This window comes from Perognathus longimembris, chromosome 1 (genome assembly GCF_023159225.1).
Source record: "Perognathus longimembris pacificus isolate PPM17 chromosome 1, ASM2315922v1, whole genome shotgun sequence".
Lineage (NCBI taxonomy): Eukaryota > Metazoa > Chordata > Mammalia > Rodentia > Heteromyidae > Perognathus > Perognathus longimembris.
In genome coordinates, this window is record NC_063161.1 from 30,707,780 (window position 1) to 30,734,441 (window position 26,662).

General features: G+C 37.3%; 1 protein-coding gene across 3 annotated transcripts in view; it reads right to left on the reverse strand.

Annotated features, from left to right (window-relative positions):
* Positions 1-1,579: 1,579 nt before the first annotated feature.
* Positions 1,580-26,662, reverse strand: part of Nav3 (neuron navigator 3) — a 619,731-nt gene continuing 594,648 nt past the window's right edge. For all 3 annotated transcript variants that reach the window (XM_048359143.1, XM_048359134.1, XM_048359124.1), the window contains 7 exons: positions 25,905-26,140; positions 13,436-13,590; positions 12,251-12,322; positions 11,351-11,547; positions 10,568-10,686; positions 8,892-9,095; positions 1,580-4,258 (listed from right to left, as the gene is read on the reverse strand). In XM_048359143.1, coding sequence (XP_048215100.1) covers positions 4,139-4,258; positions 8,892-9,095; positions 10,568-10,686; positions 11,351-11,547; positions 12,251-12,322; positions 13,436-13,590; positions 25,905-26,140 — 1,103 coding nt within the window. In that variant the 3' untranslated portion in view covers positions 1,580-4,138. The remainder of the gene's footprint in view (positions 4,259-8,891; positions 9,096-10,567; positions 10,687-11,350; positions 11,548-12,250; positions 12,323-13,435; positions 13,591-25,904; positions 26,141-26,662) is intronic.

The following is a 26,662-nucleotide window of genomic DNA, read 5'->3' on the forward strand; positions in this document are numbered from 1 at the left end:
AAGTAGGACACTGTATATATACACAGTTCTAGACAAATAAATGATTCAGATTCTTGACCTAGTCTTTGTGATCACAAAGGTTGTCCTAAGCATGAACAGTGTGACATGATGTTAGAGAATGAGTAAAGCTCTTAACGTAAGAGGAAACAAAATACAATTAATGAAACCTCCTTCTAAACTAGGTATAGTGTTTCATACCTGTAATCCCAACTATTTGGGAAGCAGAGACAGGAAGATATAGCAAGATAGGCCAACTATTATTCCAAAATGATACACAAAATGTTAATGCTTGATGTAATTTGTGATTCTTTCTTTGAATAAGAATCCTGATAAGGGCTGGGAATATGGCCTAGTGGCAAGAGTGCTTGAAGCTCTTGGTTCGATTCCCCAGCACCACATATATGGAAAACGGCCAGAAGGGGCGCTGTGGCTCAGGTGGCAGAGTGCTAGCCTTGAGCAGGAAGAAGCCAGGGAAGGTGCTCAGGCCCTGAGTCCAAGGCCCAGGACTGGCAAAAAAAAAAAAAGAATCCTGATAAAATATTGAACAATTTTCATTAATTCATCAAATTTCAATTAGTTTTACTATCAGGTCTGTTTTAGGAACCAGGTACATACCCATCCACTCAGCAGTTAAAAGCCAGGAATGTCAAAATAAATGTTCTTTTCAGTTTTGTTTAGCTTACACTTTCCAAAAATGTTTTGGCTAGGAAAAAAACTAAAATTTATCTTCTTGAGGTTTTTACATATGAGAGTATAATGACAGTGTGACATACGCTCTTGAAAGCTCGTCACGTACTGAACTCAATGATTACTTCTAAATTCTCCAATTAGATGATTCCATGGAAGAAGGAAAATGGTGAGAAAAGACCTCATTTCCAGATCCAAATGCAAGATTATTTTGTTTATTTGAATAAAATAAATAATAGAAGCTTCCTGTATCTCTCAAGTTGAGTATAGGGAAAATTACTATCTGAACACATTGTGGCTAGACAAATGGCCCATTTTTAACTAATACCCTTTTTTCTACAATTTAAAATTGAAAAATGTTCCTGATCTTAGAATTTAATCCTTACCTATGCTTCCAAATATACATTCCAATTACAGAGGGTAAATACATTTCAAGCTACTTTGTAAGAAATTCTAATTTTAAAGGAAGTTTCTTTTTGTTTTCATAATCTTCTGTTAAAAATAAACAAACAGCCTAGGAATTAGTTTGTTTTACAAAATATCTTTAGATCAAAAGAAAATTTAATGTAATAAAAGCAAAGAAGCATCTACCAATTTGATTTTAACTGAGTATAAATATTTTATTTTATATTAATTCTTATTTTATCTCAATGCATGAAAGTAGACTCTTCAGATTTTTTAAAAAAAATATTCACTGGCTCAGTTAACTTTTATATTAAAAGATATAGCTATTGAACTTATGGATTTATCTAAAAGCTTTGGGCATTTACCTATGGAACATATAAAATGTAAAGTGACACATATCCCTATTTTTTAGGTTTACACCTCCCTTTGGCACAATTACTCCATTACTTTTTTTCTCCAGTCACAGACACCACGCTTTGTTGTCAATAAATAATTCCACTTTAATGGCAAAGTAATAATTTAGACAGATACAGGGTGCACATTTGCAAAAAAATATATGCAAGCTGGTTTACAAGCTAGAGAGGAACAATAAACCAATAGAAAATACATCATCCAGTTAAGTCCATTGACACTAAGTACTTATTGTTGGGGCTTTACAAAGACTACAAAACTTTGTCAGATGATTTATTTCTCACTGTTTTCTGCCTATTTACATGATATGTTACATCAAAAAATGTACAAAATATAAAATGTATACAGACAAATGTTTCACAAACTAGTTTAAGTTGTAAACTAGGCAGACCTATTGGATGTATTGCAGGAAATTCTTTTTATGCTCATGTTTGGACTGTGTTTCTCAAAATGGCAGGAAAAGATTCGCAATTTTTGTAGATCACATATTATACAAGGGCAACAAGTCACTCATCCAGCTACATTATGGATGTTGCACAACAGAGTTGATCCATGTTTGAGGCTTGAAAGTCAGGGTGACAATTCCATGTGCATAAATTCAGTTCAGATTTCCCTCAGGGCAATAGCACCTTGTAAGGACCTATGCACTTAGTGATACTCTGAAAACTGCACAGATGTCTTGTGTTGATATGATTTGTTTGATAGCAACTGACCCATGGAGTGGTCACAGAGGATAGCACCAGTTACACATCCAAAAAGTAGCACAGTTTCACTTGTATAGAACAAGTCAACACCATGGCCTAGCCCTTGGGTTTCATGAACTACAAACCTGTCCTCTGTGTGTGTGTGAGTGGTGGTGGTTAGCTTCTCCAATGACTCTGATCAGTTTTCATGCACTCTAAAGCCTGCCACCACAGATGTACTTTCAGACAGTTTTTACTGATTCCAAAAATATACTGGCTTCATGGACAGTTTTGAAGCATGCTCACTGTAGCACTGTAGCTCCTGTGTAGTCATAACAACTGTGAATACAGGACAAACACACCAGATCATAACAGCTTTGAGGATTTGCATTCTGTCTTTGTTTGTAACATACAGGAAATCTCAGCAAGTGAAACACCTCTTAAAACACCAACAGGATAAAATACAACTTGGTTTGTGTTTGTTTTGATTTGTGCAACTTTGAAAAACATTATTTACAATACCTACCCAGTAGACTGTGCATATCTAACCTTCGTTTACAGTATCAACGCTCCCTCTTTCCACAGTGACTTTACTGCTTCAGTGTTCTTTAATGCTGAATTTCTCATGTACAATAACAGTGATCAAAACAACATGCATCAAAACTAACTTCAAAAAAAAAAAAGAAATGGAAATGAAAGAACAGGGAAGGAAAAACCAAATAGTTGTGCTCATACTTCCTTTCCTGTTCCCAGCTCTGCTAGATCAGGATTTGAAAGCTCCCACCTTCTGAAACTTTTTCAATTAGAACTGGATGGAATTTAGCCATGTCTCTACTTTGAAGCAAAGGTTAAAGATGATTTCTAGGGTACTCAAGCCATGTAGAGAACAGGGAAAACAATCCACTCATAAGGTAAACATACTAATCTTCCTCCTATCCATGTCTCCAAAAAAATAAGAGAAAAGGAAAGAAAGAACAGCAATTGATAGAGATGAGGCTACTGTATTAACTGGTGTTGTTTGGTTGTGAAAATAAAGAGACGGAGGAAATTACCAATAGTTTTTGATTTAAACCAACTAGTAAACCATTGTAGAAATCTGTTTTAAGGCAGTGAGACAGCACCATAGGAAATGTTCCTTCTTTCACTGAAAAGGCTCGAACAAATAAAGCCCTAAAAAAGCCTTTTGTCAGTGTGGACTAATAATTAATATAAAACTCTTGTTAAGGGAGTGGGAAGGTGGTTTGAAAAGACCACTGTGGTAAAAACAACCTTATAAAACCTGTGACTCAGACGTTAAGAGGTTGTTGGCGCAAGTGATTGGGAACATGGCAGTGAGTGTGAACTGGCCATTTCTCCAGTTTGCCACAGTAGTGCTTTCCCAGTGGTTGCACAATTCCTTTTGTGCTTCTGGAGGACTGGCCTCTTGGATTCATTCTGGAATGGGATGGTGCACAACACAAACACTACTGGAGCCCTGTGACCAGCACCAAGGAGGGTGGCACAAAAGAGGGTGGATGGTCAGATCAGAAGAAGGAACTCTGCCTGGGGAGAACAGACAGGAACCAAAAGGAAAAGGGACAAAAGAAAAGAAAAGGTCAGCTTTGTAAACTTTTCAAGAGGAAGGAAAAGGAAAGTCCAGTTTGGCTAACCCATGTGCAAGCTATTTCCGTTGCCCTGTCATGAGGGTCCTTTCAGTTGGGTCATGGAGCCTGCTAAGACTCCATGGATATAAAAATGCCCAGAAATAAAATAAAATGAAGCTCCCATTTCAACTTAGCATCTTGGCGCTTCTGATCTTAGTTCTGCTGCCTCCTTGGTGACCACGAGACTGGGTCAGAGCTCTGGACAGGGGACTTTCATACTGGCAGTGAAATACCTTTAGTGAAAATACATTTTCTTTTAAAACACTTTGTTAAAATGCATTGTCTTTTCCCTTAACTTTTTTTTTCACCCTAGAGGGTGGATTCAAGGGATGAATCCAAAATGTCTTCATGGTGGCTGGTGCCATCACTGTCGCAGCTTTGTGTGCCCGAGTAATTGGCTGCTTCTTGGAGTTTCATTAACATATTCATCTGAAGAAAGAAAAAAAGAGACATCCATTGTGGGCAGAGATGCACTGAATCAATCAATCCCAGAACAAACACAGCCCTCAGCCACGTGGAACCACTAAAAACACCGTCTTATCCCATTCAAGCAAAATGGCAAAGCGTTTTTGGATTTAGAGTCATTGCCCCTGGCTCCTGTTCATGTTTCTCCCAAACACAACTAACAACACCAAACCATAAGGACAAAATAGGGCTGCTAGATAACTCTTTTATTTGGGGCTATGAATGAATACTGCTCCAGCAGGGAGACTGGAAAGGAAACTGTATCACAGCTGGACATCTGGGTTGGTTGCTGGGGAGGATGCCAAGCTTCCCAGCTTTTTTGGCTGAGAGAAGCAGAAAGCAGTGAATGGCAACTGAAGATCCTGTATGTTCATATACCCATTAACACAGGCTGTATACACACACACACACACACACACACACACACACACACACACACACACACACACACGGTCCCTGGAGAGGAGGAGGGGGAGATGCTGTGGAATGCAGCCAGCTGCGGCATACAGCACACCATCTGTTATTTAGGAGCTGACCTCAAGGGGAGGTGACAGAATGAAGCGGAACCATGAGCATTTGAAGAGGGAAGACGAAAGGATCTCTGTCAAGTCTGGGCTGTTGTTGCATTTCTGGTAACATGATTGATATATCACTGAACACAAAAGCCAGCTTCTGGAACTATAGTGGCTGTCTCAAGTTTCCCCAGTTTGATGGGCGAATGCTAAGGACTGTTGAGCAACAAGGGACATGTGCATGAGAGCACCTGGGGAGAAAGGCAGCTAGCCAGTGTTTTAGAAAAATAAAAGGAAGGAGCAGTGCTTAGATTCTGATGGATCTGAAGCCATTCTGCTAGAGATAGATGCTAGGGGGAAGACAAACAAAAGGTTTCTTAAAAGTAAATTATGGATAAAACATAATGGTTCAACAATTTTAGAAAACAAAAAATTCAATGTTCACTTTTTTATCAAGAATTTCTATATGTCACAATCACAGTTGCATTGCTTGGTATGTAGTCATTATATTATTTTCTACATTATTTCAAGTGGTCTCTCAATGTAGAAAAATAGACAGGATTCTAAGCATGTTTACAGGCTCAGTGTAAAATCTGTGTTCAATAAATGCTTGCAAAATGAATGATAAACTGACAGTCATCAATTTCAGCTCTTCTAGTAAAAAAGTTACAGTTAGAACATATTTTGAAGTCACTTTAATAATTTTGGGACCACATTTTTCAAGCTAATTTTCAGTCTAAGTCTCTAAATGCATTAAAATATTTACATAAGGTTATGACTTTATGACTTCAAAGTAGCTAGTGGTAATCTTTCAAACCCAGTAAACAAAAACATAAATGTCTGTCTTCTCTGCCTCTCTTATCTCTTTGTCTCTGTCTCTTTCACACACATGTGTACACGCCACACACATACACCACCACCTATTTTTTGTCAATCCATTTCTCACTAGCAGAGGCTGTATGCAAAACATTTGATAAAAACCAATTTAGTCAACAGAACTGTGTGTACAGCACCCTTTTGATTTACTAAGAGTAGAAATGTCAAATGAGAAATATAATTATTCCCCAGCCACAAATGTTTGAACATACTTGAAGCTGATTATCATTGAAGTTTTATAGTATAATGGTATTATTAAAGTCTTAGTTTTTGAATATGGTGTCATAGAGAAAGTTCTACATCTCAGATTTGTAATAAATATCCACAGTGGGATTTACTTGGTTTTCTCACAGGGCAGTTTCAGGCAGTGCCGTAAAAGATTATAAGAGGAAAGGAAGTTTATTATCTGAGTTACCATTGTCATGAGATCATTACCGTTTGCCAAGTTATTTCTTCCTCTCTCCTCCTTGGTTTTTCCCCTCTACTCCTGATCATAATATACTATGTGTTACTTCTAACACATCCATCCTGTGTTGTTCTCACTACAGTACCTACAGATCTGCTATTCTCCCAGCCAGATTCCCCTCTCATCTATCCTTCGATCTGTTCTGTGCTTTTTTGTTATAAACAGTTAAAAACAACAACAACTACAAATCCAATGAGTTAAGTTCCCACTCAAAAACCTCTAATAGCTCCCTGTTGTCTCTGTATTTGCCACAAAGATAAACAAGGATCACTGTCATCTAACCATTATAAACCTTGGTAGCCTTCATTCTTCCCACCAACTTACACAGGGTTCCCTAAACTTCCCACGAGCAGCATACTATGTTTCTCATGATTTTCTCTTTATTTTAGATATACTCCATTATATGATAAACTTTTCTTCATGCCTCAAGACCCAACTCAAGCAACTAAATATGGAGCTTTTATCCTAATTGCTTCCTCAATGGACTCAATTTACTTAGTATGTACCTTTATCATTATAATGGGTACATACTTATGTCTACTGCTGGAATGTGAGTTTCTACAGGTTAGAATTGATTACTTGCATGCTGGTCACCAGATCAAAGTATTCGTTAAGTTATATTTGCTAACATTGAGCTTCCTGATGATGACTACATATTGATGATGGCAAATTAAAAATTGTGAATTGTTACAAAAGTTACATTCAGTACAGATTCAAAGTGAGAACTTCTGGCATTAAATACTACTTTTCTCCTATGATTTCTGATTTCAATTGGGTTTCAAATACACTTTTGTATTAGGTTAGTAATTACAGAAATCTATAGATAATAATAAGAGAGGATATTTACATTTCTATAAGAATGTAGCTAATACAAAGATTAATTTTTAATTTATGTCTTTTATTGTGAAGCATGTAAGATACAATCTCTTCTTTCTTAAGGAACTAGATTTTTTTATCCTACTTCTCAAATTTCTGAGTCTCTTTCCCATAGTGGGAGATAGAGCATTGAGAACCAGGGAAGAAAGAAGTGACTGAAATGATTCTGCTACAGACTAACACTGAAGACAGTCTCAGAAACACCTCTCCTTACTTGAAACAGACATAATAGGTATATTGTATATATTTCAGTGATTCTTTTATAGAACTCATAAAATAGTCTAAAAATTTATCTGTGTGTGTGGAAAGATCCTGGAAGTTGATCAAATTTTCCACATGCAATTGCCCAACTAAGCAGTTGATATAGTGATAATAGGTGTGTTCTTGGACTGTTGGTGTAAGTATTCCATTAAAAATCCAGTCTGATTATGTCATTGAGTATAGTTATGAGTCATAATTTTGTTTCCGTTTTTATTCTTTAAATTAACATAATAGATTTTCTTTCCATGTTGACTATACAAAACCAATGATCTCTTTGGTCATAGAAAGGTAATCTGAAAAAAATACTGTATTTGATATGAATATATACAAAGTAATGTGTAAAATTAAAAAGTGGTTACCCACAAACAGCCTTTTTTCCTACTAGCACTGTAAATATATTATACTTAGAATTTTTTTTCAGGTCCGAGACTATGACTCAATCTCAATTCCTGATGCTTTCATTCATTGGCTAAGCCAACACCTCCAACCTCCAGAATATTCATGCTTTGGAGTTTTGTAGACTTACATTATTGTAGTATTTTGAAGACATGAACTATACATATGTGTACCTTGAAGACAGCAGAGAGAATAATGCCCCTCTGATTTCCAAGTCAGTTTTTCTTTCCCTGCTGTTAGCAACAATTGAGTAATCCTAAACTTAATCATGCTAATAGATTCATGTTAAATTGTGGGGCACGCCCAGCTGGCCTCGCCTGCCTGGCCCCACCTGCCTTCCAGCCCTGGGGTCACTTGTGGCTTATGTGGAACCAGAGAGGCGGTTCTAGCTGGCCCTGCCTCCCAGCCTTGAGACCACGTGTGGCCAAGATGGCGCCTGGTGGTGCACCCCTGGCAGTCCTGTGGGCTGTGACATAGAATTAGGCCACCTCTTAGGATTGGTCCCTCAGCCCTCCACCCTTGACGGACAGCTCAGGCCTCCCCTCAGTCCCTAGCTAGGTGCGCCAACAACCCTCCCTTTCCCACCACTTTAAAGGCCGAAGCTCCTCCCAAATAAAGCGAGATTGTGCAAGACCCTCTCCCAGGCTGTCTGATTGTCCTCCAGCAAAAGGGGGTGCGGTTTGTTGACCCTTCACCTTTTCTTGGCCTGCCTTGGTTGGGGCACGCTTCCCTGCCTTTCCCGCTGGTCGAAGGACCCCAACATTAAATATTCTTTAGTTTTGTCAACATATATTAGAAGATCTCCCTTTTCATTGCCTTCATTTAAGAACAAAATTTAGCTTTCAAGGCCTACTGAACTGTCAGGATATTTTAAAAAATTATCTTAACCATGAACACAACATAAGTATGTCCAAAGAATCATGATAGTCGTGGAGTTCAACCAGGTTTCAGGATTTCTTGTTTCTTGTTAAAAATGGAATTCATTCAATTAGTATTTCAAAATTATTTACTTATTATTATGAGTTACTTTACAATTGTTTTTATTTCACAGAAATAAGGCTCAAGGCATCAGAATTAAACTCCCAGCACCAGTATCAGAATAGTTTCAATATTACCAAGAGTACTTGACTGTCTTTGTCAGAGATGATAAAATGGTAGAGAGGAGACATACTATGAGAACTATAGAAAGAACCATGTTTGGGCTCCTTACCAGGGGGTCCCCTTCTGTGTCAGTCTGTGGATTGTGCTTTGAAGTTGTGGCTTCTTTAGTAGATGTGCATCCCTCATACCCCACATCTTCTGGTCGCAACTGAAGCAATGCTGGGCCCTCCTGAGGCAGAGATGCTGAGCTCCATGGGTATGTATCAAGAACCCACTTGGAGGGATCTTCCCAGGGTGCGCGTTTCCCATACATCTAAAAGTGGATCATATATTTGGTATGCATAAAGCTCATTCCTATTAAGTATAAAAAGGTGTGAACTGTTTCTTTTTGTTTGTTTCTTCCATACTGTGTTCCTATGGAACTTATTCTACTGAGGAATTAAGTATCTGGCTACCATCATCAAAATTTTAAACATTTATCTGTTGCATTTAAAACTTGAAGGCAAGCTAATTCAACAGTTGGTAGAGAAAACAAGGGAGGTTTATTATAAATCCACGTTAAAAAAAAATCACTCGCATTTGTCTTTATTAGTAACTTCACAAACCTAGGGAAAACTCAAAATAAACCAATAAAAATGCTTCCAGCTTAAATGGCTTGACAAAAAATATTTCTCTGCTACAGATAAAAGAAATTCTCTCATAGAGTATATTTAGGAAAGATAATGACTTAGAAAAAAATCTTTTTCTCTTTTTAATTCACTGTACTCAAATTTTCTTTAGAAAACTTCTTTCCCTGACAGCCATTTTCCTTCAATTAACTTCTGCTAGTAATCACAGGGTTTCTTGTAAAACCTCTTTCGAGATGTTTATCGGGTGATTAAGAAAGAAGAAATCAATTGGTTATCAAGTATTGTGTGTTTAAGAATTCACATGGAAACAAAAAGCCAGTAAGGAAAATATGCTAGAGCCTCATTCAAGAGGTGGCAGTAAAACAGAGGAGAGAAGATGATTTCAAGGGAAAGGAAAATGTTTGAAAGTAGACAAAGACTGAACCAAACTGAAAAGGAGACACAGGCTGATGAGATTTCCAAAGGCAAGTACAAGTCCACAAAATGCACACACACACACAAAAAAAAATACAATTACAAGAAAGAGAAGAAGGTGGCTAACTAGGTGTTTATTTAGCTTCAGAGGACATCTGTGGGATGTCATATTGTATTTAGGGGCAAGGTTTTGGCATGGTTTCTTGTGGTTCAATGATACAAAAGCAAAATGTGGACAGCACGAAAACTCCATGGAAGACTTTAGAATTTGGATTTTCTTTCAAAAACAGTGCATCTTGCAAGTGGTTGTTTAAAAGCTTGCATATAAAAGATGTTGGTTTTTTTTCCTTTTTCTCTTATGTATCTCAGCATGTCTCATAATATGTGAATTATTTCTTCTTTACTCATACTTCACATGTTGTCTGTATCAATATCCAAAGAAATAAGGGTTCTTTGTGCTTGAAAGAACAAACTTTTTATTTCTTTTTAAAATCCAATAATGCGGGCTGGTAATATGGCCTAGTGGCAAGGGTGCTTGCCTCGTATACATGAAGCCCTGAGTTCGATTCCCCAGCACCACATATATAGAAAACAACCAGAAGTGGCGCTGTGGCTCAAGTGGCAGAGTGCTAGCTTTGAGCAAAAAGAAGCCAGGAACAGTGCTCAGGCCCTGAGTCCAAGCCCAGGACTGGCAAACATAAATAAATAAATAAAATCCAATAAGGCAAAATAAATACTCTACCTGAAGACCTTCTCTCACTGCCTCCAGAATATATGGTACCAAGGAATAGTTCCAGAGATCCATGAACCATACTCTAGAACCTTCTACATCCATGGGGCAGGGAAGAAAAAGTCTAGGACCTGAGAAGATATAGATAACAAAATATAGTTGAGGACTATTATAAAGTGGCAGAGATAAGATATCTCTTATATCTCTTGTAGGATTAGAAAGTTGTTATCTTGGTCAGGTAGATTATTTTAAAATATGTTTACTGAATATACAATCTCCTGGCCTCTCTTTCATATTCACATAAAATATTACTACAAAGCACAGCATATCAGAGCTACGAGTGATGATAAAATCACAATGCAATCAATGTGCCACATTTCACAATTTAAAATTTAGCTATACTGACATCATCCAAATAATTTACAGCCATCCAAATGTTCTCTTGCAAATCTTGCAAAATCTTCTCTTGCAAATACATTTAGTATAAGCTGGTCACTAAAATGCTAGTGTACCATAAATACGATATGCTATTAATTTGAATGTATGGTTTTAGAAAACTGTCTCTATCTTATTCTCAGTAATATTTTTTGTGATCCATAATTGTCAGAATAAAATGAATCTAATCTGAGACAGAAAATTTAGAAGGCAAGCTTTTAGAAAGGAAATTAAAAAAACTCAATCTTTGGAAGCTTTGAAAACATTGGCTTTGCTTGTTATGTTCTAGCACCAATCTGGCTGTCTTTACCAAGTACTCTCAGTTCCTGGAAAATGGCATATTGTAATTTTGGAACTCACCAATGGTAACATCAGAAGAACTATGTGTTTCTAAAAAACTATTGAGATGATGCCATGTCTTAGGAATCCAATCTATGATTTTAACCAGGTCATTATTCCGTATATTCTTTTCAATTTCCATCTCCACCAGTTTCCTTCGAAGGTATCTCTCTAAAAAGCCTTTCACAGGTTCTGTGTGATTTGCACATAATACCCATCTACAAAAAGAAAAAAAATTAGAAAAATTTTATATGAATTAAATTTTAATTGCACAGTCATTTCAATTACAGTCTAAAGTACTAATGATCCTAGGGTAAGTGTCCATCTTTTAAAGCTAAACAGTGTTGGGAAGTTTATTAGCACTGAAGTTATTATGCAGAAACTCCACTTTAACAAGCTAAAGAGAAGCTCATGCGCAGCAGAGGTGAGTAGGAGTCTACATGCTAAGTGTCTTCCTGAAGGAAAATCTCCAATCCTGAAGTAGGAACTCTCTTCACACTTCTCACACTTAGAAGAGAAATGCTCTACATTAGCAGAGGGGCCAGGGAGCAGGGGAAAACATGCTACTCTCTAAAGCAATTCTTTCTTGAAGAAACACTTTGGATGAGTACAATATGTCTGCTTGAAAAAGAGAGTCACAGAAGTGAGAATAAATCTCACACTAGAGGTAAACATTGGCAAGATCTATCAATGAACAAATGGAAGAATATCCACCAACAAACAAAGAAGGCAATACACCAGGGAAGGAAGAAAGAGAAGGATTTAAGAAGGAAAGACAGAGGGAGGGAGAGAGGGACAGAGGAAAGGAAAAAAGATACAAGAAGCAGAAGAAAGGAAAAAAAGAAGGAATGGAGGGAGGGAGGGAGGGAGGGAGGGATGGAGGGAGGGAGGGAGGGTGGGAAAGAAATCCTTCAACTTTACCTGAAATTGTGATGCAGCTCTAGATTTGGTGATGAAGAAACTCCCTGATTCATTGTTCCAATAATATACGGACTATGAAAATATAGAAGAGAAGATTTAGGTGTACTAACAAAAGTGATTAATACATTCAAATTGTCTTATAAGAGAATTATGAAATATAGCTTATTCCTCTATTTTAATGGCACTAAGATTTAAACACATGCACTTAGCTTGCTTGGCCAGTACTCTACCGCTTGAGTCCTATCTCCAGCTTTATTTTCTGCTGGTTATTTTGGAGACAGTGTCACATAGACTTTTCTGCCTGTGATGGCTTTAAGCCACCAGAGCCCAGCTGGATTATTCTATTTTAACAGCATTTTAAGGGGTTCATTTTGTAATGTTATGGTGGAAAATGACCAAGATGAGTGGATGGGAAGTAACTACTGGAAGTTCTAATGTTAGCTATAACATTGAGATGAATCATTTTCTCCTCTGAGTATACTAGTTTACTTAGCTATAAACTAGACAGGTTAGAAAAGATAATCATAATGGTCATTCCCACTCGAATATCTTACAATTTTTTTCACTTATCAAATACATTAATTACTTTTCTTTTGGCATTTCATAATTTTATAAGCTCTTAATAATATGAGAAGATTTGAGTTCTTTCTTTAATCTTTACTATATGCTTATCTATTTATAATGATTTTATCACTAGAAGAGATTAATTAAACCATTTGGTATCCTAAGGCTAATATCACTAATGTTTATTGTACATTGTTCTTATATATCCTTTCTTTAGAAATCATGCTACATGACTCTTAGTGGGTTCTCAGGTTTTTAAGGGATCCATGGCTGAACAGATTAAATTTATCTCTAGAAAAAGTTAAACTTAGATTCTGATACAGACTGAAAATGAAACTGTGCTTCTAAAATGTCCTTCTAGTCATTATTTTCCCTGATTCAAACTGTTCCATCTTCGAGAGTATCTTTCCAGACCACCATCAGAGCATCTGTAGAAGTTTAGATCAGTATATAGGACATAGTTCTGAATGAACAGACATTCCAAGAAATGGGTGGCTTGAAAATATGTTATAATAGTAATTAGGGAATCTGAAGTTAATGGCACCCAATATACATCTTAAAATAAAATTTGGTACAAGAAGTCAAATAACATGAACATATTTTCAAATCTTATGAGCATACCATTTGTTGTATTTACAGTTGAGGAAACCATTGAAGATATCACCTAAAGAGCCCACATGATGGAGATTATCAAGAATAATTACAACTGGGAGCTCTGCACCATTATTATCAGCACTGCACTGTTCAGCCAGGTTAGCTAAATACTGTTGCAATTCCTTAAAAAAAAAGATTACAGAAAAGATGATTATATATCAAGGACAAGCAATACTTAGAAATCACATAATGTATATCTTATCTACTTGGTTCATTAAAATTATGGATCATTTTATTGTTAAAAAAAATCCACAAAGCAAAAAGCATTCAATTTTGACAGGAATTTTATGAGAGAAAAGAGAAAGCAAGAAAAGAGGAGCCCTTACCAGCAACCAATATAAAACTGTAAACTCAGTTTATAGGTCTAGATATGAAATAATATAACAAATCATTATACATTGTGACTTTATTTTTACTATTGATATTTCTGTCTTTGAAGTAGATTTTTACCCAATTTATAATATCACTGACAGAGTAAATCCAAAATGGCTCCTCTTAACTCCCACTGATACTCTACATGCTTTAATTTCAATTCATGTAGATGAGTTGCAATTAGGAATGGAGCCACAGGGCTATGATAAAACCAGGAACGATTATTTATTCATTTATAACATATAGGCACTCTTGCTATTTATTTATTTTTATTTTTTAAGTATGCTGATACTGGTGTTTGAACTCTGGGCATCATGCTCCTGTTCGGCTCTTTCTTTTCAAGGCTAGCAATCTACCATTTGAGCCACAGCTCCACTTCTGGCATTTTCTTGGTTAAGTGGAGATAAAAGTCTCACAGACTTTTCTATCCAGCCCGGCTTTGAACCAAGATCCTCATATCTCAGCTTCTTTTTTTGTAATTTTTTTTTTTTTTTTTTTTTTTTGCCAGTCCTGGGCCTTGGACTCAGGGCCTAAGCACTGTCCCTGGCTTCCTCCCGCTCAAGGCTAGTACTCTGCCACTTGAGCCACAGCGCCGCTTCTGGCCGTTTTCTGTATATGTGGTGCTGGGGAATCGAACCTAGGGCCTCGGGTATCCGAGGCAGGCACTCTTGCCACTAGGCTATATCCCCAGCCCCCATATCTCAGCTTCTTAAGTAGAAAGGATTACAGGGATGAGCCACTGGCACCGGGCAACTGCTGTATTAATGAAAATAGCTGTTGCATTTCACTGAGTCATTAAATATCAGCACTAGGATTTCTTGTTCTTCTTGGTTCCTTTACCGGTATTATTCTTCTCTAATAATTTTTAATCTAAATATGATAACCTGTTCTCTGATTGACTATTCTCATAGATGGGTAGGCCAGGAACATAATTAGGTTCTTAGAATTATCCTAATCAGTAAGAACATTTCCATAGTATTTGCATATTTACAATGACATTTTCAATTTGTAAATCTTGCTCTGGGTTTTCTTTAAATCCATGATCCTAATTTTTAGCAGCCAGTTAAATATATGAACCTCTTATTCTCAGTCTCTAGGTGCTATCTTGTTCTGTAGAAAAAAATAGCACTCAGAACTACAAGTAGAGAAGATGAAACAACAACTGATGGGACGAAGTTAGGGGTGAGTTTAGTTTGAATGCAAAGTTCATTTTACAAACAAGGACACTAATATATTATACAACCGAAGGATACTAATATATTATACAACCGGATGGAACCAGCCATATAATGTGGGACTACAGAAAAATATGTATTAAACTGCATGGAGAATTTAATTTAACCCTAGACAGTTTATCATTATTTCAAACATTTTAGCATCTATCATTCTAACTATACTGTCATGCATTCCTTTATAAATATTCCTAACTACTATGTTTGTTGCCTTAGACCCAACCCTGCAGAGTACAAAATAAGAAAACATTCTTCCTTTAACAATAGAGCTCAAGTTTTAATATTCATTAGGAAGTACACTAATTACTTTTCTAAACTTGGAAGTTAAAGAAGGATAATCTGTTTAACCTCTAGGTTCTAAACGTCCTATTAAGGACCAAACTCTATGTATACTTAGCCATTCTAATATAATATCATGAGTGTGTTACAGACTTTTAGAAGGGAAGTGGGGGATGAGAAGGTGCTGCTACATTTTGGGGAAGTTAGTAGGCACAATCATTAGTGATGATCACAAAATGTATTGTGAAGTAGAGTCTAAAGGAGATCCATGAGACAGAGAGGTTAGTTCTAACCAAAGGAGACTGACAGATATCGTGGAGAGGTGACATTTAAGATGAATGAGGAAAAGTCCGATTGAATTTTCATTATCTCAGCACACTATGACCAAACACTGTGCAATGTACATTGGCCCCCAAGGATTCAAAGATAAAAAGCAATTTCTTTGCAGAGCTTAACAGTTTACCAGCAGAGAAATATTCCAACAACTGCAACCCAACAACAGAATGAGTATAGAATGCGGCAAGGAGGTCTAAGGCCCCACCCCCATGGTACCAGGGTTTGAACTCAGTCTCATTCTTGCGAGACAGGGAGACAGGAGTTGTAGCAATGTGTGAGCTCTGCATCTATCCCAAGGGGGAAAAATAAATCTAAAGAATAAAAAGTGATGGAAAGTGTGAGTACATGATGTGTTTTAGGAAGTAACAAGTATTCTGTTGTTTCAGGAAACTATAGCATATGATAGCCCTGTATACAATAGAAGAAAAAAAAAGGAGAAAATAAAGGATCCACTCAGAGGGAATTAGATTCTGCCACATAAACAAGTATGCATCATTGATATTTTCTTGTCTGTTGTCAGTAGGGGAGAGTAATTTATTTATCAAAAGAGACATAAAGGTGAAGATGTAATGATTGATTGGAAATAAAGCATTCAAGGAGCTTATTCCTTGGATGGTTAAGGGTGTGCACACACAGCTGTAACGAACAATGTACAATATATTGCTTGCATAGATCAAAGAGTTTGTTTTAAAGCTTATGAAGATTACTCAGTAGACAGAGCTTCAGCAAGACTTTGTGGTAATGGTACAATTTGGTCACTACCCTTTATCTTTAGGTTTAAGTAATATTTGGATGCTTAACAAATGAGAGCACTTTCCAAACAGACAAAGGAACAAAGTCAGCAGCATGAGAACATGATGTCCATATCAAGTCCAAGTATGTTTTATGAAACTTGAATGGTACATAAAATGGAAAGGGATTTATTTCACAGGCTTACATGATGGATCAGATCATTGGACTTTTCCAGTTGGCAATGCAGAAACACTGAATATCCTGGGATGTCACCAAGATAAAATTGTGATTTAACTGTGCAGTAAATATACTGCAAAGAAAAAGGATAGACCAGCCAAGGGGGAAAAAAAAAAGAAACTGCTTATTCCAAGAGACACTACGGATCTGAACAAGAAACAGTGTTCTATTTTTGCTTGGGTGCAGAAAGCAATGGAAAAACATTAGATTGGTATAATGGGATAGAATTTTAAGTAAAAAAAAATACTCTTATTTTCCACAATAAGAATGGGTAAAGTTTCCAAATGAATGAAAAGAACTTGCAAGGGAATCATGAAAACAAAACAGTTAGAAATAACTATAGAAGTCCAAATAGCTGGGAGGGTGACTGAGATAGGGATGAATTGAAAAGGTAAGGAGTGATGTCTTTTTAATACATAAAATAGTCATGTATTTGAAAACATGAAAAATCATCCAAAGGAGAACAGAAGTGAGAAAAAATAGAATGTCTTCATTCATGGTATGTGAAGAAAGATCAAGTCAGTAAAAGAGATTAAGAACTTACTCAAGAATGAGGGAGTAAATAAGGAGTGATAAGAAAAATCAGAATTTCTATGAAAAAAAATCGAATGCAACAACATGTGACTTTTAAACAAGCAGGAAGGAGCAGACACAATGACTTTGGTAACTAGTTTGGACAAATGGAGCCAATAGAGAGAGTGCCATATTGTTCTCTTTCCTGTTGAGGGAGGTAGTAGATCCTTGAGAATCTAATGAAAGCTATTGATGAATGAGATGTACAAAAAGATATGATAAGATCATTTGTCATATGACCTATAGGTTTTATCTAAACCCCCTTGAGTGCCCTTTATGATCTTTACTCTGATTTGAATCATAGACTCAGGTACTGAAACTAACAACTAACAACTAGCAACAAGCAACAACAAAACAACAGTTTACGAATCCCACACCTATAACCTTGAAAGTGTAGACAAAGTACCACTGTAATATAAGCACTGTAGATTGTGTTTTCTCTGTGACTCTAGACATACTAAAAATGGATCTGCCAGCTCTAACTGTCTGATCTTCCCTCCCCTACTATTCCAAGTGGCTTCAGCTGGCCACGTATTCTTTACAAAATCCATCTCTAGCCTTCTGGGTCTGTTCTATCAAATGTCACAAAGTATAATTGCTCATGTGCATGGCTCTCCATCACAATATTCCAGCTGGCAACTTGAGTGCGCGTGTGAAGTGTAGGAAGAGGAACAGAATGCAAAATTCAAAGGGACTAACAACATGAAAAGATTTTTTTATTATTGTTTGGATTTTAATCAGCAAGGTTTTGTGGGGGTGGGACCTATATCTCTGAGTTTCACAGCACAATGTGAGACATATTAGCCATTACAAAGCTCCATATTTTTAAGGAATGGACTTATTTCATGCCTCATTCGCATTTTATTTCAGTTTTTCTGTAGGGTGAGCAGCCACTCCTAACACAATCTCTACTTGTCATTCCCTCTTTTTTTTTTTTAATATCATCCCAACTTACATCTACACCCACCTCCAAAGAAACCTGAGAATTTTCTGTTAACTTAAAAAAATATATCCATATTCTCCATATCGAGCAATACTGACAGCTCATTCGTATCTAATAAGGAGAAAGGAACAATAAGCATGTTGTGTTTTGTGCCTTCTTGGTGATAAATGCCACATGATTCATCCCAGGGTTTCTTCCTATTGCTGTTTCCTAGCACTGTTCATTCCACTCAAACACTCCTCACAATGCGTTACATTGTCATCATTTTACAACATAAACCAAACTGATCTAATAAGAGTATACCTACTTTTTTCTGTAAAAGCAAAAAATACAAGTATTTAAAATATTTTATCTGAAAAATTTCAAAGGACATGATCTCATTAACAATATCTCAAAGAACAAAACATTTATATGAATGAAAATGAAAAGAATAAATAGATGATAAATGGATTTTATATATTTTGTAATTAGTAGAAATCACCTGTTTTTTTTTTCAGTGTGTCATACTCTATCAGATGAAGTTTGACATCAATCTTTTTAATTCAAGCCTTGATATCAAGCGATCTCCACTTTTATCAAAATTCTTTGTTCTTCTCTAACACATCTATTTTATTTATTTTCTCACCATTCTTTTCTAAACTCAAAGAACTTATATATCAGTATTGAAGAAAACCAAAGAGAACACAGAGGATGCATAGAGATCTCAAAATCCTTTCATCTCTTTTGGCTGAAAAGAAAGCTAGACTGTTGTTAAAAGAGTCTGTATAAAGCTATAAGGAGACAGGATCACAGAAGGCAATAAAAATATAGACTGGAGCAAGGAAACAAGTGTGCACTTCCTCCTTCAGCTTAAGAGAAGAGTCAAGTGCTTTTCCTACCTCGGGTCTAGGACCCTCTTTCATGACAATGAGTGTTTGAACCACAATGTGAATAGTGCTGAATTCCAAAGGAATATTTACAACCCATAGGCTGTACTTACTTAACTGTTAATACATTGTGTTATATTTTATGAGTGTCATTGTACCTTTGAAGAGCAGATATATAAGACAAATTCGAACATAATTGTGTGCATGTATCTGTGTGTATTTGTGCATGTAAGTTTCATTAGGAGCAAGGGCTATAATAAGTAATTATAAGTAAACTCTACATTAATATCTACTACTTTTGAAGTTTTTTGACTCTGTGTCTTTCGTATACAGCCCCTCCCCCATTTTGTAGATAAGAAAATAAAAGGAAGGTGCAAGAAAATTCAGCAATCGGCCCTTAATGCTGCAACAGCTCAATGTTAAATACTTTAAGAAAAATATCTAGTTAATAATATTTATTATCCTCTTCCTCTGTATAGAAAACTTCTTAGCAACAGGAAGGTACTATCCATGCCCTCATCAATTACAGTTTGTAGAAAATAAGCTTACCTAATATTCTGTGGTATAGCTACATTTCTTACTAAGGAGTATGCTTTGAGAAGTGATGAGGTCATTAGAGAGCTAACCTCAGTGGATCAATCAACCTTTGAGTGAGTTAATAGCGAACTGGTTATTAGGAGGTAGGGCTTGTTTGAAGGAAATGTGTCATTGGGAGAGGCCTTTGAAGGGTAAACTGTTTCCAACAACTTCTCCTTTCTTTCTCTCTGATTCCTGGTTGCCATGAGGTGTGCAGCTTTGCTCTGTCATGCCCTCTCACCACCATGATTCTTTGCCTCACCAAGATCCATAGCCATGGAGCCAGGACCCAAGGCTGTTCATCTCAAGTGCTCTTCACCGACAAAAAACTGGGTCAGTTTAACTCATGACCAAATTATTTTAGGATTCCCTTGAGCTGTTGCTTATAATATTTGCAGTATCCAATGAGCACCTTAGGTAGCATTCCCATTTTTAACTAGCAAACAGGATTTAAGGAAATGTTTGTTCTCAACTACTTCCTGTTCTGAGGAATTTTAATTTTACTCAAAATGGATGAAAGTATTGGCTAGGTTGTATAGCCAATGTTCTAGGAGAGAATATTCAGTCTGATTGATATCACACGTTATTAACAGATGAAATGAAATATGGTTCAGTTTTCTGTTATCTTTCTAGATGGAAGCCTCACATACATCTAAAACTTAACCGCTTTGGAAATGTATGGATGAGCACAGCTGCTCATGGCTCTGTAGTTTTCCCTCCCCACAGGTAGTTCCGGGGGGAGACACAGAAAAAAAAAAAAAAGCCCAGAATTCCATCAAGCAAGCTTCAGCCTGAGGACCACTCAAAAATGGAAGAAAACCCACAGCACCAGACCTGTGGAAGCCCAGGAGGACAAGCAGCGAAGTATCCAGAGCCCAACAGTGGACTCTCACGGGGCTGCTCCAGAGTACTCCACTGCTGCCAGGAAAGTACGGAAAAGCCCACGCTGCCCAGCCCATGCACAAGGGCTGAAGCTGGGTTCCATGCCACAGAGCGAGCCGCCAGGAGCCTCTCCACATGCCATCACTCACGCTGCTGCCTGCGCTACCACCACCACCTTCGCCACTGCCCGGCCTGCTTCTCCCACCACTGCTCTCGCAGCCACCATGAGCCACCAGAACTGCCCCGGGGAGATCCATGCTACTGAGTGGGTTCCCTGGAGGCACTACACCTGCCATCATTCACCCTTGATCCCCACAGTGGCGGAGCTGGGCTGGGGCCACTGCACTGGTCACAAACCTTGCTGGATCAGGGCAGTCTCCACCTCTGCCATTGCAGCTAATGGTGCCAACGCAATTGGTGCGGGTCCACTGTGCTTGCCAACACCCTCGCTGCCCAGTGCAGTCACCATCAGAGGCTGCTGATGCAGCCCACATCAGCATGTAAGGCCAGAACCTACCCCAACATCTCCGAGCTCTAGGGATGCTTGTCCGACCAGCACACCTGCTGCTGGTGCCACACACTACCACGATCATCAACTGATGCCAAGCCCGCTTTAATAGGCCTCCTCGTTCGTTGTGCACACAAAAAGTCCATACTTTGATTACTAAGACCTCTATTTTTACCCTCAAATTTGGTATTATTCATTTATTCCTTTTATTTAACTTTTCTTCTTAAAGTTTTATACTTCTTTTATCTTTTTTCATTATTTTTATTTTTTTCAATATTTTTAAAATTTTCCTTTCTTTGAATTTAGAACTCAATTACCATCCTTCTGTTCCTTTCATTCCCTGCATTTCGCTACTCATGCTCCTCCTACTCTTCCTTATATCTCTTATTTTCTGGTCCTTCACTCCTTCTTGATTCTTCATAGTCCATTTAGCCCTAGTTATTGGTTGTCTAGCTAGACTGTATGCGTATTCATCTGATTGTGTCAAAGGGGTTCATTGAGTAAGCCTTTCAGTCCAGATTGAAAGGACAGAGTTCACTCATTAAAACTGTATATAACCCAATCCCTGAATCACAATACCCCTTCCCCAACATAGAAAAGCAAAGATAGAAAGGGGAATACCTAACATTTTGAAACCGTAGTATCAGTGCAATTACAGGATCTGGGGTTGCTTTGTGTCTTAAAACTGATCTGTGGAGGTATGTGATCTGTTTTTATATCCAAAAAAGGAGAGAGTGAAATTACCTATCTGTGATTGTGAACATCTAAGGTCTCTGCCACTTGGTATGTGTCTTGAAATTGTGTTGTGGTATGCTTTCAGATTTGCTTTCTTATCCAAATGGGCAGAAGAAGCAAAAGAAAAATGGTAAATCTGGAAATCTCAACTCCTACTCAAAATAAACAGGAAACTGAGCAGCCAATCAAAGACCTAGAGGATAGTCCTCAAAATGCTCAACAAACTCTGCTGGAAAAAAAATGATGAATGAAACTCTTCAAACAGCTATTCTTGAGCATGAGGAGGCTAACCAAAGATTAATACATGAATGTGATAAAGCTAACCAAAGATGAATAGAGGAATTCGTGGCTTCTAAAACAGAAAGTTCAATGAATTCCAACAGAAGGAAAAGGAGTCCAATGAAAGGACTGCCACTCAGCTCAAAGATTTGTAAGAGAGCCCTCAGAACCAAATTAATGAAGAAGTCCATACAGCAATTAAAAAAAAAAATCTAGCAGACAGATGGAAGCTATAAAGAATGACCAACTAGAAAGAAAGATAAGTAGAAATTCTAGAAAGCAGACTAGATGATGCAAAGGATTAAATCTCTAGAATTGCAAATAGTGTAAACTTTATGGAGAAAGAACAAAAAATTATTCGAAATCAATCAAAAAAGCAAGATAGATCGCTGCAAAAGCTCCAAGATACAATCAGAAAGCTTAATTTAAGGTTAATAAGTATTGAGAAAAACCTAGAGAAGGGAGTTAATGGAATACACAATTCATTTAACAGAATACTAGCAGAGAAGTTCCCAAATATCCAGAAGGTTAGGCCCATCTAGATAAAAGAAGCTTCTAGAACCCCAAACAGACTGGACCAGAATGAGATATCCCACTGACACCTTGTAATTCGGGCAGGATCAACAGAGGCCAAGGAAAAAAATCCTGAAAGTTTCCAGGGAGAGAAAATAATCACATATAAAGAAAACCAACCAGAATCACTCCAGATTTTTCAGCAGAGACCATGAAAGCAAGGAGAGCCTGGAATGTGGTATGACATAGTCCGAAGAAAAATAACTACCAACCAAGAATACTGTACTCAGCTAAACTCTCATTCATAGCTGAAGTTCAAATAAAAACATTCCACAGCAAGGAAAAACTGAACAATATATCTTCACCAAACCAGCCTTACAGAAAATCTTCAAAGATATCCTACACATTGAAAATCAGCCAGAACATGATACTGGCAGAGAAATGAACTTTAAAGAGCAAACCAGGTTATTAGAGCAAGAATTAGAAAGGTACAACCCATAAAAAGATAGATGTAATGAAAGGAACTAACAACTTTCAATCCTAACTCTTTATATTAATGGACTTAACTCTCCAATTAAATGACACAGACTGACAAGTTGGATCAAAAATCAAGATCCAGGGCTGGGGATATAGCCTAGTGGCAAGAGTGCCTGCCTCGGATACACGAGGCCCTAGGTTCGATTCCCCAGTACCACATATACAGAAAACAGCCAGAAGCGGTGCTGTGGCTCAAGTGGCAGAGTGCTAGCCTTGAGCGGGAAGAAGCCAGGGACAGTGCTCAGGCCCTGAGTCCAAGGCCCAGGACTGGCCAAAAAAAAAAAAAAAAAAAAAAAATCAAGATCCATCTTCCTGCTGTCTTCAAGAGACACATCTTGCCCACAAAAGCAAATATATTCTAAAAATGAAAGGCTGGAATAAAATCTATCAAGCAAACGGCACCGATAAGCAGGTTGGGGTTGTAATCCTAGTATCAGAGAAAATTTACATCAAATAAAAATTAGTAAGAAGAGACAAAGAACATTATTACACACTAATAAAGGGATCTCCCCTACAGGAGGATATAATCATCCTAAATATCTATACACCAAATGCTAGAGCACACAACTTCATCAAACAAACACTACTGAATATCAATACCAAACTTCAAACTCTATTACAAAGCTATAGTAATGAAAACAGCTTGGTATTCGCACAAGAACAGGCCTGAGGAACAATAGAATAAAACTGAAGACCCAGAAATGAACCTGCAGACCTATGGCCACTTAGTCTTTGATAAAGGAGCTAAAAATAGGATGAATGAAAGATAAGCTCGTTGACAAATGGTGCTGGGAAAAATTGGTTAAACACCTGTAACAAGCTAAAAGTTAGAACCTTATATAAAACCCTGTACCAGAACCAATTCCAAATGGATCCAAAGACCTTGAGGCAAAAGCAGATTTCCTGAAACCATTGCAGGAAGGAATAGGAGAAATACCTGGGTTCCTTTGCACAGGTTGAAACTTTCTTAATAAAGGCCCAGAAACACAACAAATCAAAGAAAGGTTAGGCAAATAGGATTGCCTCAAACTGCAGGTTTTTTTCATGGAAAAGCACATAGCTTGCAAGGTAAATAGAAAACTCTCAGACTGGGAGAAGATCTTCACTGCCCATTCAACAGACAAGGGATCTCATATCTAAAATACACTTAGAACTAAAAACTTAAGTTCCCACAAAACAAATCCTCAGAGAAACAACTGCTCTTTTAGTCAAGGGACTAAAGACTTAAAGAGACACAGCTCTGAAGAGGAAATGAGAATGGCCAAGGCACATGAAAAGTGCTCAACATCTCTTGCCATGAAAGAAATGCAAATTAAAACAACATTGAGATTCCACCTGACCCCAGTAAGAATGGCCATTATCAAGAAAACTAATAACAGCAGATGCTGGCGGGGATATGGCCAAAAGGCAACCCCACTATACTGTTGGTGGGAGTTTAAACTCATTCAATCCCTCTGGAAAGCAGTGTTGAGGTCCCTCAAAAGGCTAAATATAGAGCTCTCCTATGACCTAGCAAATCCACTTTTAGGCATTTACCCAGAGGATTACAAGCAAAACCACACTAAAGCTACCAGCACAACTATGTTCATTGCAGCACAATTTACCATCGCTAAAAGATGGAATCAATCCAGATGCCTCTCAGTAGATGATTGGATCAAGAAAATGTGGTACATATGCACAATGGAATTCTATGCTTCTATCAAAAAGAAGGACATTGTCCCATTCATAAGCAAATGGAAAGACTTGGAAAAAAAATCATAATAAGTGAAGTGAGCCAACCCAAATAAACATAGACTCTATGGGTTCCTTCATTGGTAATAATTAGCAAATGTCTAGGAGAGTCCTAGCAACAGATCACAAGAGCTCAATAGCTATATACTTATGAATACATAAGATGATGCTAAGCGAAATGAACTCCAAGTTATGGGAGTAAGTAGTTTATCATTGTTGTTATTTTCTTTTTTTTTCACCAGTCCTGGGCTTGGACTCAGGGCCTAAGCACTGTCCCTGGCTTCTTTTTTTTTTTTGTTCAAGTCTAGCACTCTGCCACTTGAGCCACAGCGCCCCTTCTGGCCGTTTTCTATATATGTGGTGCTGAGGAATCGAACCCAGGGCTTCATTCATGTATATGAGGCAAGCACTCTTGCCATTGGCCATATTCCCAGCCCCCTGTTGTTGTTATTTTCAACATAACATGTGAAATTATGCCATTTCTTTTGTCTTTCTTCTCCATGGTGTTATCCCTGATATCACTGTAACTGATTTTGGTACTCTGGGTACTGTTTATCGGAACTAGGGAAGGAAAGGGGAACATCAAAATGGCAAGACAAAGGATAAAAGGAAAACCAACAGCAATACTTACAAGAGAATATGCCGTAAACCAACTGTACAACTTGAGGTGAGGGGGGGGGGAATTAAGGAGGAGAGAAGGTGGGAGAAAAATGAGTCCACACTTCTACTTTCAAAATTTTACTAGTCAATTGTAGATAAGAGTCTCTCAAATTTGTCTCTGGGCTGGTTTTGACCTAATTAATTCTCAGCCTTCTGAGCAACTAGGATTATCTAGCCTATTAAAGAACGCATCTAAAAAGGAATATGTGAAAATTAACATCAAGTTATCTTTTACAACTTACCTTAAAAAGACGTCTAATTACACCATCTAAGACATCCCATTTGGTTTCGCCACAAGTTTGATAAGAAATGTACTCACTGCCTTCTGTATGAAACTGTAACCCCTCTGTGTATCACTTTGACAACAAATAAATACATACATAAATAAATAAAAAAGAAATGTATAGGTACATAACAGTAATGCTCTTAGGATTCTGTGACTCACCTTACTTGACTTGTGATCCACATTGAAAGTGGCAATTGCATCCTCTGTCTTTTTCCTCCCAGATTTGGTTATTACATACTCAGCAAGTTTGTTTGCTAAATAGGTCTTTCCAGTACCACTTGGTCCTGAGAGTATAATTCTGTGATGCTCCATCAACAAGTTAAAGTACCTTTGGGTAATTGGTTTAGGAATCAGTGTATCAAAAACAAAACTGTCCAAACTGTTTTCTTCTACCCCTGAAGGAAAGAAGAAAAAGAAAGCAAACTAATAACATCATTATTGTTTTACATAAGCCATAATTAAAAAAGAACACTGTCAATCTTATATACATAGGAATGCTGTTCTTGCCCAAATAATTATCTAGATATTTCTAACCCACAAATGTGTAGCCATTTTGATAAACAAGATGTATCAATCAAAGAATAGGGTGAATATCTAAGTGAAGTTTACACATTATACAGGTACACATGTGTTTTCCTTTATTTTTTCCCAACTCATTTTCCCTTCTCTTTATTACTTTCCATCTCTCATTACACATCCCAGCTGCACAAACACTTTAGCTATTGAAGAATGTAAACTACGATATTTGTCAAGGAATTAGGAAAGAAGCAACAATATCTCATGTTCCTAACTCAATCACCTTAATCATAAAATCAAATATTGATGAATCCCTCTATTTACCCATAGTTCATATAGATTGATTCTTGAATAACTACAAGAAAACAGCTATGATAGATTTCAGGTTGACAGTAAGCCTG